The sequence below is a fragment of the Pseudorasbora parva genome, chromosome 10 (assembly GCF_024679245.1).
Source record: "Pseudorasbora parva isolate DD20220531a chromosome 10, ASM2467924v1, whole genome shotgun sequence".
Lineage (NCBI taxonomy): Eukaryota > Metazoa > Chordata > Actinopteri > Cypriniformes > Gobionidae > Pseudorasbora > Pseudorasbora parva.
This window is the reverse complement of record NC_090181.1, coordinates 23,268,921-23,283,170: the sequence shown is the minus strand read 5'-3', so window position 1 is coordinate 23,283,170 and position 14,250 is coordinate 23,268,921. Positions and strand designations below refer to the sequence as shown.

At 37.6% G+C, this 14,250-nt stretch overlaps 1 protein-coding gene across 1 annotated transcript in view; it reads left to right on the top strand.

The window, feature by feature from the left end:
- The window catches only part of ttc27 (tetratricopeptide repeat domain 27), a 133,259-nt gene that overhangs the window by 38,346 nt on the left and 80,663 nt on the right, over positions 1–14,250 (top strand). Inside the window, exons 6-9 of the mRNA XM_067455587.1 lie at positions 2,637–2,801; positions 3,000–3,139; positions 4,545–4,657; positions 12,302–12,368. Coding sequence (XP_067311688.1) covers positions 2,637–2,801; positions 3,000–3,139; positions 4,545–4,657; positions 12,302–12,368 — 485 coding nt within the window. The remainder of the gene's footprint in view (positions 1–2,636; positions 2,802–2,999; positions 3,140–4,544; positions 4,658–12,301; positions 12,369–14,250) is intronic.

Sequence of the window (14,250 nt, the reverse complement as noted above, 5' to 3'; positions counted from 1 at the left end):
CTTCATGTTAAATATAAATATTAGGGGTGTCAACAATAATCGATTCGGCGATGCATCGCGATGCGGGGCATGAACGATTCAGCATCGATGCGGCAAAGTGCCATAATCGATTATGTCACTGTTTATTTTCTGGCGGACGATAAAGTTGTGAAGTTTCAAATACTTCCGGTTCTGGGAGAATAACAACAACAACAAGGAAGATGGCTGAGGCGGAGGGAGATGACCGCGATAGACGGGTTATTAAAAACGCGCTAACGACCCGAGGTTTTTAGCAAAAAAACAGCAAAGACTGGAGGTAAACGGCTCCATCTAGTCAGCTCCTCAATAAGTGACAAAATAATGCCAACATTTTCATATTTACATGTTGTGATGTGTATAGTTAGATTGTGTACTAAGACCGACAGAAAATTAAAAGTTGTGATTTTTCTAAACTGATATGACTAGGGACTACACTCTCATTCCTGCATAATACTCCTAGGGACTATTTTCAGGGGTTGCTAACCATACACATCCCAACATGGAAATAGGAAAATATTGCTGTTATTTTCTTTTATTGAGCAGTTGGCAAGATGGAGCCGTTTACCTCCTCCAGTGTTTGAGCTAGGCTAGCGGTGGGTGCTTCAGATAGAGTTATGGCACACACAGAGAAAAAAAATGGTAAGCACGGTGGGAATACGGTGAATAAGCCAAAGTCCCAAAAAGTCGTGTGTTCCTTTAAAGCCAGTGCAATGTCTGAAGCCCCACCCCCCACCCAAATGTATTCAAACTTCAAATTGTTCAAATGTAGTGTTTTGTGTAAAAACAGACTGCATCTCCACATGGTTTAACCAGTGCAAATAAGTAAAAAATGATGTTCTTTACAATTCAATCTGAATAAAAGAACACTGTGATTACAGTATGTTTCCCCTAGCAGTAGGCATAGGACATTGAGTAAAATTGAGGACATTGAGAAAAACATTTCGAAAAGCTTTAAAAAAATCAGAAACTGTGAAAATATTGTGAACTGTGAACAATAAGGTCATATTTCATTTGAGAGCTCAGGCTTAACTGCAAGATGAGATTTCAATATGGTTTGTGTTTCGAGCTTATTTGTCTGAGCAGTTTTTTTTAATTTATCACTGACTTTGAAGTCAATGAAGCATTTTATGAGTTGGTAAATAATAAAGGTGAATAATTTTTAATCAACGTTTACATTTAGTGAGTTACATGGGTGAGTGAATATGGGAACAGGTCTTTCATCATTGTAGTTAGTAAATGTCAAGCCTGCACCAGGATTTCACTGGTCCACTGAAGAGTTAAACGCAGGTTTGGAGGTGACCTCTTTCTTAAGGGTCTCTGTAGGGAAACGATTTGATGTTGTTTATTATTATTATTATTTTTTAAATAAATATATTCAGTAGCGAAAGTTTAGAAGTGTTTAGTAGGGCTGTCAATCAATTAAAAATGAAGTTGCATGTGTTGATTTGATTTAATTTAGCCATGGGCATCTTCGTTATAGAGACTGCATATTGGTTAAATGTGATGGTTTTTAAATATTTTAAAAAGTCTAATGTATTCAGAGACAACGTATTATTTTAATAATAATAACAACAATGGTTATTATTGTTTAATTAATTGCACATTATTTCTGTTTTATTGTATAATTATAATTACTGTAATTGTACTTCACATTAAACAAACCTAAGTAACATTACACAACTGTTTAAAATACTTGATTTATTTAATTGATTTTTAAAATACTGTCATTTATATAATAATTGAATCAGTTTAATTTGTTTAACATTATTAAATAAATCTTAATCAATAATTGAATCAGTTTAATTAATTTAACATTATTTAATAAATCTTAGTATTCAGTGAAACTCCAGCTAGAAATAAAATATCTCTTATAATATCTGTATCCAATTAGTCATATTTTTCACTTTCTAGAACAAAACCTCAAATACCATTTAAAAAAATAAAACAAAAGTTCTCTCTCTCGTAGCCTGCAGGCAGATATGCTTATTCTTTAATGGCAGGATTTCATAACATTTGAAGGTTGTTTTTTTTTGTTTTTTCATTTAAAGTAAGCTGCATGTATGATTAATTTAAAATGAGGATTTGAGCTATTTTAGTCAGTATACTTGAGGCTCACTGTGATATTTTTATGACTGCTTTTCTTGCTGCTTTCTTTTTTGTTAACATGAGGTAGTCACTGTTTGTCACATCTCTTTGTGAAGGGTAAGAAACGAGCGCTTCTCTTTGTTCTGCTCACAGATACATGTGCGTGACTTGCCCGTGAATGATTTGGAGCTGTGTTAGTATCTGAGAGGAAAGGTGCTGCTTTCCCATGCTAAATGAGCTTTAATCTGCAGCGAGTGGGCTTTAAAACACTCAGATCTTCACGCAGATCACGCTGAAGGTCACAGGAAGTGCTGCAGCTGAGCTTTATGAACGGTTGACCATTCACATTTACAAACATGCAGTATTGCTGAAAGTGAATATACAGAATTTATTCATTCATTTAGTCAGGTTTCCTTCCTTTCCTTCCTTTCCTTCCTTTCCTTCCTCCCTCCCTGAAAATTGAAGAAAAATGTTTTATGTGTAACAGTTTAGATGGCGCTTCTCATGACCTGGGCCTTCCTCTGTTTCTCTAGTGTGTAAATGTGAGGAGCTGTTCATCAACACCACACACAGGAGCCTGGCCATTCAGTTCCACCTGGAGTGCAGTTATACATGCCTGACGTACTATGAGTATCGCAGGGCCAAAGAACACCTGCAGACGGCCCGCGATCTGTCAGGACTTGATTTTAACATGACAGGTGGGTAATATAATGTGTTGTTTTGTGTAGGTAATTGAAAGATGGATAAATTGCAATACGTGACAAGTGATGGATGGATGGATGGATGGACGGATGGACAGATGGACGGATGGATAGATGATAGAGATTACCCAGTACTGAGAATGATGAAAGAATTGATGGAATGCGTTCTGGAATGGAATCGTTTTTCTCCCTCAGGTGCCCTAGGGAAGAGAACTCGTTTTCAGGAGAACTTCCTTGCTCAACTCATCTTAGATGTCAAGCGGAAGGACAACTCGCCTGTTTCCAATTCTGATAGTTTCTCCCTCACACCAACACCTAAAGAACTTTTACCAAAGGTACATGGAGTGTCTAAATGTACTTAATGACATGACACAATGGTGGTTAATTGACATAATTTACAGGCACATCATTTACATTATATTTAATCTTCATCTTCTTTTTTTATCATGTTACGATGGAATTATTTAGCTGTTTTTGCCTGTCATGATAATCAGCTCAGGTCATTGTCACCAGAGAGTCACATGGATGATGGGTAATAAATGTAATATGAGTTTTATGTATTAGAGAATTAATGTTATTTGAATCCTTTGCATCACTACACATGAGTGAGGGTCAGAATATTAAAATTCTACTTAACATAATGTTGCAGCTTCTAATAATATGCCACTAAAATTTTGTGCATAACTTCTAATAACTTGCAAAAGTAAATTTCCACTCTCCTTTGGCATTTGTCTTGAGCTGATTTTGGCCCCTGGGTACATAAATACCAGCCACAGGCCCTGTAGGGGCAAAAATAGTGCATTACTTTTCCCATCCATCAGGGGGCGACGTTTATTTTACTTTTGACAGCAGACATGACATTGAGCGGCAATGAAGGTCGTGAAAAATATATTTTATGCAGATTTCCATCTGTCCAATTCTTTTCCGCCTTCCTCTCGCTGTCTCTCTCCTCTCACCCTGAGGCAGTGCTTTACTTTTATTGCACATTTTTGGATGGCGGTTGAGTTTTATCTAGTGTTTGGCTGATCGGTGCAGTGGCATAGCAATGTCTGGTATTATCTGCTTTGGCTGCAAATATGACAAATTGGGGACAGACAAAGATTTTACGGAAAATTCCCGGACCTTATCTCCGTTTCCCCTTAGCTGGCCTCGTTTTATGTGTTGTAGCCCTAAAAAGGCCCAGTAAATCATTTTTTCTTTCTTTCCAGGATGGCTTGAGTTTTTGGATTAAATGTGATAAGATCAGTATTGCTTACAAACTCTAAGCTGATAGCACTCCATTGGGTCTTTATCATTTGTCTGTGTGATGGCTTTTCAGGTAAAGCTGTCAGACTTAATTTCATGGGAATCATATTTGAACGTTAACAAATTAGATTTTAAATGGGCTAAAGAAGAGGAACATGTTAATTTGCATATGCCCCGCCCTAGCTACTAAGTATTATTGCTGACATTGATTGATTAAAAATATAGATGTATGCATGAGGTAATATTTCAGGACATAACCCTTCTTAAGGGATTATAAATAGCTAACTGCTTGTTTAATGTGACCTTTACAAAGTAAAGTTCGACAGAAGAATACAATACTATATTCTGCTATCCGGCAATAAATGTCATGTTGCCTCTCAATTTTCACTCATCTAAAGTGGGATCTGTTTCGGTCATTTAATGCTGCAAAATTAGCATTTTTCAGGTGTTTTTAGGATCTGCTCTGATTCTCATGCATGTTTATGTGTTTTATAGGATCATCAGTTGAGTGATGATACAGTCCTGAACCAGATTAACCTGGCAGAGCCGTCTGAACATGAACTCCCAGACCTCAGCGCTGAGGAACAGACTCTTATACTCGCCGCATGGTAAGTGTCTCAGTCACTTTGAATTGTGACACTGGTAACAGGACGGGCACATACCCAGGTACTCTGAAGCGACAACAGCGATCAATCATGAAACACAATAATTGCATCTTGAGTGTCTTTTTGACTTCAAAACTTTTCATACGTAAAATGCAATGTGCTAATGACTATACACAGATACACAAAAGTGGCCTCATTTTTTGGCTGTATTTTCTGGTCCAATTCACCTGGCAGCAATTTGTATCAGTCTTGTTCATAGTGACTTTCACTCTTGAGTGTCATCAGTGTTTAATATTCAGATGTTCCTCTGTTTAAGAGATGGTAAACTGTGATACGTTTTCAGACACTAAAAGGGATAGTCCACCCAAAAAATGAAAATTACCCCATGATTTACTCACCCTCAAGTCATCCTAGGTGTATATGACTTTCTTATTTCAAATTTTTATACTAAAAAATGATATAGTATATTATTTAGTAATTATATAGTAATTTTTTTTATAGTAATATAGTAATTGTATAGAAAAGAGGTGCTGCAACAATGTAAAAAATATGAAAAAAAAAAAGAAGTCCTTTTTCTTTTTTCAGTCCATAAAAGTGCATGTATCCATCATAACTGCTCCACACAGCTCTGGGGGGTAATAAAGACCTTCTGAAGCGAATTGATGTGTTTGTGTAATAAAAATATGCATATTTTAAACTTTATAGACTAAGATAACTAGGTTCCGGCGGTCAGTGGTCAGTAACCATTGACGCAATTTAAAAGCAAGCTTTGACACCTCTCACGGATAGTACTGGGCAGCAATGCCCTAGCCCCTCTTCTCTTATATCGAAGTCCTCCGGCATTTCTCTTTAATACTACTCTTTTTGGACTAATTCATGACAGGTGTTTGTTTTTTTTCTAGCCTCTGCATTCGTCAATACGCATGTGTCAAGGGTTACTGTCTCACTGTAAATCGATGCGTACGGCAATCCACCGTAAGTTAGTTATTTTGGAGCAGTTATATGATGGATATATGCTTTTTTATGGACTTCATAAAGGAGGCAACAATTCTCTGTTATAATGCTTGGAAGAGCCAGGACTTTTTTTAAATTATTTTACTCAGATTGTATTCGTCTGAAAGAAGAAAGTCATATACACCTAGAATGGCTTGAGGGTGAGTAAATCATGTAAAAAAAATTGGTTGAAATAACCCTTTAAGGTATTTTTTAATTTATTTAATTTATAATGCACTTATTTACATTTTATTTATTTTAAATGTTAAAGCATTAATTGATTTTTTAAAATTATTATTAAATTATGCTTTTTAATATTTTCAACTTTCTTTAGTGTGTAATGTTGCTTTTTTAACATTAAAAGGGTCAAAGTTACAAAGTCCACTCCAGAGGAAATTATTCTTCATATCAGAAAACATTGTTTCTGATCTCTCTGAAACCTGAAACTCTATTAGTCTGGAGTTTTCTTCCGGGAACATACGTCGCAATATTTCTCATGTAAATAATTTCCCCCCAATTCATACGCAAAAAAAGGAGAAATGGCCGGCTTGAGTTGTGTTAGGAGTGTCCAAGCGGCAAACTTCCACAGTTTCTGTTGAAGCCAGTACAGAAGAAACAAACTGCAATTCCTTGACTGGCCACATGCTCCAGAAGAATCTCATTGAGCTCCATGTTAAAATGCCCAACTCTACCCAAGATGGCAACGGCCAGCTCGTCTCTACTTTACACTTTAAAACTGCTCTTCAGAATCCTATGTGTGACGTCATGGTGACTGTCCGTATTTGTTTACAGTCTATGGTAGTGTTTTGAAACTGTTATGGTGAGGGGTGTGGCAGTTCTGGTACGCGTTCCAAGCATTTGACCAATCGTAACACACTGGTCCAGCTGACCAATCAAAACCCATTACACTTTTGAACGCGCTTTTGCCTTCCACTTAAGAATAGTTGTGCACTTTTAAACACTTTTTATTTTACTATATCTCTTTACATAAATATTTTTATACTTAATCTATTATTTCGTTATTTTTCTAACCCAATTAATGACAATGCACTTTGTATATAGGCCTATCGTTGCACTTGAGAAAAAAAAAAGCTTCCTCCACTTAAAAAGAGTTGAGCACTTTTAAACACTTTTTATTTTAATAGTCTGTCGCTTTACATCTTTTTTTTAATACTTAAAAGCTATAATTTTGTTGTTTTTCTGACCCAACTAATTACTTACCGAACTTCTTATAGGTTGCACGCACTTTTTTCTGAGATATAAAATTTTGATTTTGCATATTGTTTTAAACAATCATTCGTGTAGCCTAGTTCATGTGGCCACTTTACAATATTTCATCAACAAAGTTTATTTTGAAGCCTATATTGTTTTCTTGTACAAAGTTAAATATTTTAAGTTAAATGCAGAGTAAGATGTATAAAAAAGACGAGGTGAAGATCAATATTTGTGTAGTCTGCCTGACACGGTATTTTCACAGACGTCGCATCTCTCAGACTACAGTAGCCAGTATTTAAAATGCAAAGTTTTTAGGTTAACAATAGAAGAGACTACTATAGGATTAGTGTGTGTCGCACTTGCAAGAACGGAGTGTGGGGCATCAGGATGGTTGCGTGACCCGGCCCGGCGTTTTATTGACTACAGGCTTTTATTTGAGGAATTATGGTACAGATGAATTTGTGAGTAAGCAAGATTGTTCGCTGTGAAGGAAAAAGTTTCGCTCTTATAGAAGTTTTAAGTCTTGCAGTGGAAATACTATATGTGTTATCTTAGTCTATAAATACTGCTACTGTCAACAAAAATGAATCGCACATGCCACTTTTGCTAGAAGTATGCGTACGTCTCGTTTTTTTTTACACTTTTATTATAGACCGATTTAAGAGTCTACCTTGTGCATGTGATATTGAACATACTTCTGAAAGTCAGGTTGTCAAAGCCCAAGCCAAAACGCTTTACGAGAATGACTTCAACAGGTCCTCTGGCTGAAATGTGCTTAAATTCATCGACACAAAAATGCAAGGAATAATTGTCTCCTCTGTCTCTTAATCCTTGAGAAACGTTTTAGTAGCTGTAGTATTTTAGTTCTTGACTTTTAAAGCTGCAGCTCGACATTTAATCATGTCCGGGATGTGTAAATCATTGTGATGTAGGCTTGTTTTATCTTGGTAACTTTGAAGTGCTGAGTCAGGCCTCTTTTTTTTGCAGAATATATTTTTTTTAATTTGTTGGTGCGCTCAAGTGCGCATTGAGCATGGTCATCCACCCCCATCATAGCTCCGGAAGGATGTGCGGGGTTCTCCTACACTGCTCTCTAATTAGCGTTGTACCAGCCTGTGCACCCTATTCCTTGTAGAAAGGTCGTCATCTTCCCCGACTGGCTGCTAGGAGACAAATTGCAGGCGTGGAATAATTAGCAGGGCGTAATTATGCAGGCCAGGGACCTTAATTGGGCTGCGTAATGGTTGAAGGTGAATTATGGGCCGTCAGTGGTGCAGTCGAGCAAAACCGCACGTACGGTTTAACGGTGTTCTGTTAGAATGCGAAACAGCCTGCTGTACATTTATTATCCTCTGCTAACGTAAAGAACTGTGACGCAAATGAGTCAGACAGCTGCAGCTTGAGGAAAGTAGCTGAAGTGATCTAGAATATTGAGCTATGGTTATTATAATGGGATTAAATAATTGAACTGCTGAGGGGGTGTTAAGATGTGAAATCTTATATTTTATAATTTTGACTTTGTGGCAACTTTTGTTTTAATTCCTCTACTTCAATACATGGGATGAAATTCACAAAATGCATGGATCTTTTTTCCCCCAAAATCCAAAGACAAAAAATTATACACATTTGACAAGAAAATTTAGCCCATGTTTTTGTATTGTAACTTTTAGTTTAAAGGGGTGGTTCCGTGGTTTTTGTCTAGGCTTGGTTGTTTTTATGGGGTGCATTATAACATGTCTTAATACTTTCTTTTTTTTTACTGTATTGTTTTTATATTTGACCTTTATTCCACACCGCTGTCTCCACTGCCCTTTGAACGGCTTGTTTGCTTCCTGCTTCTATGAAGCCCATCCCTAAAAACGCAATGGTCTTACTGCCGTTTCAAACCGCAAGCGTGAGCGGCGCATATTTTTTCCGGCGCCCATGTTAATCAATGAGTGCATTCGCACCGGGAGCAGGAGCAGCGCGTGAGCATCAAGCAGGAGTGTTGCGTGAGCAGCAGTGAAGCGGGGATTTCGGCGTCGAGCCTATTTTTGCTGCGCTGCCTACGCTCCTGACGCTCAATTAAAGTGAAAGCACACTTTTAAAGGACAAAATAAATATGATTTCATTTAAAAAGTGCTTAAAATGCACACAAGAAGCACGTGTAGTGTGTTTTAACAATAACTGGAGTAGGCAATGCCAGAAAAGAAAACGAAGAATAAAAAATATCTGTAGAAGATTTACCCATTTAAACTTGTTTTAATTATTCAGTTTGGTTGAAAGTATGGTAATGATTAGGGATGTCCCGATCCGATCACGTGATCGGAAATCGGGCCCGATCACGTGATTTCAGACTCGATCGGAATCGGACGTTACATCCCGATCAGGACTCGGATATATATGTATATTCTGGGGTGAGAGACAAAGTGAGCACTTGCACCGCGGTTCATCTCACATCTGATGATGCAATAATATAGGTTGTAACTTGAAAATAATGCTTTAGTAGGCGGCTATGTTTCTGTAGATGGATACACGTGCTGGCCCCTCAGTGATACATTACAACAGCGCTAATAAAAGAAAACCGTGGGCAAAACGGTCTATCTGTGTAAACTTTGTTCAATTCATGCGAGTGCTGCCGTATTGTCATTGAATATGAGCAGTCATTTTCACAGTCATGTGTAGAGAAGACGCGAATGAGAGCGCGCGCGCTGATCTGTCTCAGTCAGTGCATCATCCGAAAGCGCGCACTCGTCTCACAGCGCGCAAATATTGAGTTCTCGTTCAGGTCTTGTGGTTAAACGGACCAACTCACACAAGAAGTATGTCAACATGTCCATCTTGATGAGTATCCAAGCAGACATAGTCTGAATATGCCTTAAGAGGACTTTATACAGTCGAGAAAGACGACGCAGAGCCTTCCGTTAGGTCTTAAAGGGGCAGTAGCCGTGCTGTCTGTTTAATGTCAAACTAAAGATAAGGAATCAAATCACCCGGCAACTGGTCTTGATTGAATAGCTTTTGTAAGGATTAGTCTTTAATTTAAACAGTTAAATATGCATTTTACATTTGATTAGCCTACTTTATTCAATTTCTCTACCTAAAAACTAATGTTACACCTATAAAAACCTGAAAAGCATTGTTAATTACACTTCAGTCAAATGACACTTCAAATATTTTTTCCCCAAAGTTAATTTATGTCATTGTAGGGCAGTTATCATCACGATGATTTCATTTCAAGTGTTCGTTTTTTAAATAAGTTTAGTTTTAGTTTGATGCTATAAAAACGGCTGTGTGACGTCATGATTGACAGCTGAGATCGAGATCATCTCTGAGTGAAGAAGTTGTCACTAAGGCACTAACAGACTTTTTTCGGGATTATTGGGAGCAGATTATTTAATTTAATTTCCATAACTGTTTTCACACCAACATAATTAATTTTTCTGCATCTGCAACTCCAGTCCAGGAATTTTTTTATATTACTGCTGCACTAAAATCCAAAAGTGAAGAACTTATGTTATTTATTACTTGATTGTTCAAGCTACCTCACAGAAGTGCTCTGTTTGTTAGAGTTGTTGAGTGTTAAAAGAAGGTGAATAAAATAAAAAATAAGGAACATCCTGGTTCGTTTTTTCGCTCTTCTTTATTCTTTTTTTATGTATTATAGAAGTATCGGATCGGGACTCGGTATCGGCAGATACTCAAAATCAAATGACTCGGACTCGAGGGCAAAAAAACCTGATCGGGACATCCCTAGTAATGATTATAAAAAATTAAGTAAATGAGCCAGAAAATATGATAAACTTTCTTTTAGTTTAGTATGTAACACTCAGACAGACAGGTACTAGCAGCTGCAATCACAGTGTAAAGTGAAAGCTCACTTCTGATGGACAAAATATAATATCACACAAAAAGCGCTCAAAATGCACACAAGAAGCAGGTGTAGTGTGTTTTAACAATAATAGCTGGAGTATGTCATTAAAGAAAACAAAGAATAAAAAATATCTGTAGATGATTTACCTTTAAACTTTTTTTAACTTATTCAGTTTGGGTGAAAAAGTATGGTTATGATTATTAAAAGTAAAGTAAACTAGCCAGAGAATATGATACTTTCTTTTAGTTTAGTATTTAATACTTAGACAGGTATAGGCTCTAGCATTGTGGGAGCCGCTGCTGTGACGCTGTACAAAGGCTTCCAGTGTGAATACTCTCGCGCGTCTACAGTGACGGTGTAGTTACGCTGACGTGCAGCTCGCGTGCTGTTCACGCTTGCGGTGTGAAACAGTCGTTAGACTGGTTAGATGGCCAAATGTAGTTTGATGTATTTTTATTGGCTGAAGTGCCAAGCACAGATTTTCCTGAAACGCCACGCCCCTTACCATTACCGGCAGAAGTCACATCTGCGGTGGTTAGTTTTTGTAGGCAATAAAACTGGCATAACCTTTAAAAGACAATATCTCTGTTTGCATTGAACTTTCAGCGCTGTTACTTTGCAGATACTGTTTATGCTCAAGCAGCAACATTACACACCAACTAAAGTTAAACAAGTGAAATTGCATGCAGCCACTAGCCTGACAAGCCAGACACACATCACGATGTTTGGTCTGAAAAGTCACCATTGACAGGGCTCAATCCGAGGGGCGGGAGAAACGGTGGTCTTTCAAACTCCCTCTGCACGCGATAGGATAGCGCTACACCAACCAGAGCAACGAAGGTGAAACAGAGCTTGTTGATAGGTTAAACATTCGCCATAATATCCGGTCGGCAAAACTCCGACCACATCTTCCCTTTTTAAGAATGACTTCAGTGCCGTTCTTTGTTCTTTTCTCAGAGAAAAGCTTAACTCCAAGTCTTCTAAAGTCGCGGTCAAAGCTGATTCGAAAGACCGCCGTTCGCCAGTTTCTGTGTTTACTAGAAGCACGCAAACGCAACTCGGCCGTCGTCATTATGGCCCCGCCCACCGACTCTATACACGATGTGATTGGCCCGGCAAGAGTTAGGCGAATACAGCCCAGAAGGGTATTGAGAGTTGCTAGACGACACTCGCGGGCAGATTAGATTTGCTGCCGCTAGGGTGCGTCTAGATTTCTAGGCTATGCAACCACCCCTTTAAAGATAATTAAGCATGTTCCCCCATCTTTTACACTTTATCTCCTTTCTATAATATAGCAATAAAAAGCAAAAAAAATTACAATTTTACTGTACTAATCTATTACTTAACCAATTTATTATACATATGGAGGGGTATTTATTTTTTACTCCATGCTAAATGATTTTATTAGACTAATATTGCTGGAGTTAAAAATGAGTGAGTTAGTTCCACATAGATTTTTCTTTTTCATTTTGTTTTGTAGAGCTTTATTTTATTTATTTTTAAAGTAAAGATAATGACATTTTTATGCATTATAGAGAATTATGGATGAAATTCTTTTTGAGTGATTGTGGTTTGTTGCTTTCCAGCATAGACTTTCAGAAGAATAATCCTGTTCACAAGCTGAATGATGAGGAGCTCCTGGCTTTCACGACAGTAAGATGCACTCTTTTCTTTCTTTCTCTCATAGCCATGGTGCAGTTGATACATCTCAGACACACATCCGTACACGCCGTTGTATCTGCATTGTATCTGTCTGTTTACACAAGCAAATACAAGCAGATGAAATGGTCTAATTGTCAATCTGTTCAGAACAGTAAAAAAAGAAGGGTTGTGCTCTGGTCAAATCTTCCATGTACAGTTCTACTCATAAGTTTCCATACCCCTTGCAAAAAAATTTTTTAAAATCAATTTTTAACTGCTCTGGTGAAACTGTTTGACAGATGTTTACTTAATAATTTACATGCAATTTTTACATAAATTCACAAAAATAAATACATTTGCAATGGTATTTATTTAAAAATATCCTTATTAAGCTTAATCTTGTAATCATGTTTTTTTTGTCGTATTTTTGATTAGGGGTGTAAGAAAATATCGATACACGTGAATATCGCGATATTATGTTTGGCGATACTATATCGATTCTCAAAAACGCTGTATCGATATTTATATATTTATTTATTTACATCCAAGATTCGTGCCTTTGTGTTCGGTTTAAACCACAGACTGTATAACACCCAACCGCTAGATGGCAGTGTTATCTCAGAACGTATAACTGACGCGGAGCCGGAGAAGCACAAGGTAAAAATGCGTGCATCACTAGTATTTACATTAGCAAACCCAGCTCTCAAGACGAGAGCATTATTCCGCTCCTGCAGTATACAGAGCTGAAGTGTGGACTCATTTTGGCTTCAGCTAAAAAGAAGCCACTAAGGAAATCGACAAGAAACATTTTGTTTGCAAAATAGGCCAAGTTATAATCTAATACTCGGGAAACACATTGAAACAGAGCTCGCTTAACATCCTGACGTCACCCGCGCTGCTGAGAAGCGTTTCGATAGAATGGTACAGCACGTTTTCCTCTCAGTAACAAAATAAACACGCCAAAACTGACAGCGGTGGCAGGAGAACGAACGATAATAGCGATGTGGATATGGATGCACCAGCTCTGCAGTTCAGTTCTTGAAATAGCACTTTATACAATAGACTGCTTTATAGAAAACAGCTTTTGGCCCCGATCACACAGAACGCGTTTTTCAGGTTCGAAAACGCGAGGCGCACTGCACTCCCTTTTTTGGTCGGCGTTTTTTCATTCAAAAATAAGCAGTGCGCTTTTAATCTTTCTAGGCAATCCCCGAATCACCTGTACTGTTAGTCATATCAATGTAACGGTCAACACAACGGATGGCCCGCCTCTTCATTCATTCGTTTGGACAACAGAAAATAAGCACGATGAAGTTGCGTGCTTTTCTGCTCAGAGTTGACTTTTTTTCAACTTCATGCGCTCGGAGCGCTCCTTCAAAAACGCGAGGCGCCCAGGGCGCATAATAAGCAGCGCGCATAACGCTCTCTGCCAACCGAAATACATTCAAAAAAGGCTTCTAGCTGCAAAAACGCGTTCTGTGTGATCGGGGCTACTGTGTTAAATATAAAACAAACAGTCATTCAGTCATGAAATGGACTGCACTTTCTGCTGTTAAATAGCCACTGCTATACTATGAACCTTTAAAACATATACACATAAAGAATCCTGCAGTAACTTTACATTTCCCTTAACTTAGATTGCACATTGCCTATGATTAGTGATAAAAATTATACTGTATTAATTAAATAAAATACTTTGTCTCGTGTTTTAGGCTTATGGTTGTGTTCTTTATTCTTTTAAATTATAAAAAACAAAAACACACAAAAAAGAAATATCGCAATATATTGCCTCTCTTACAATATCGCAATATATTGCAATATATCGTATCGTAACCCATGTATCGTGATACGTATTGTATCGCCAGAGTCTTGGCAATACACAGCCCTATTTTTG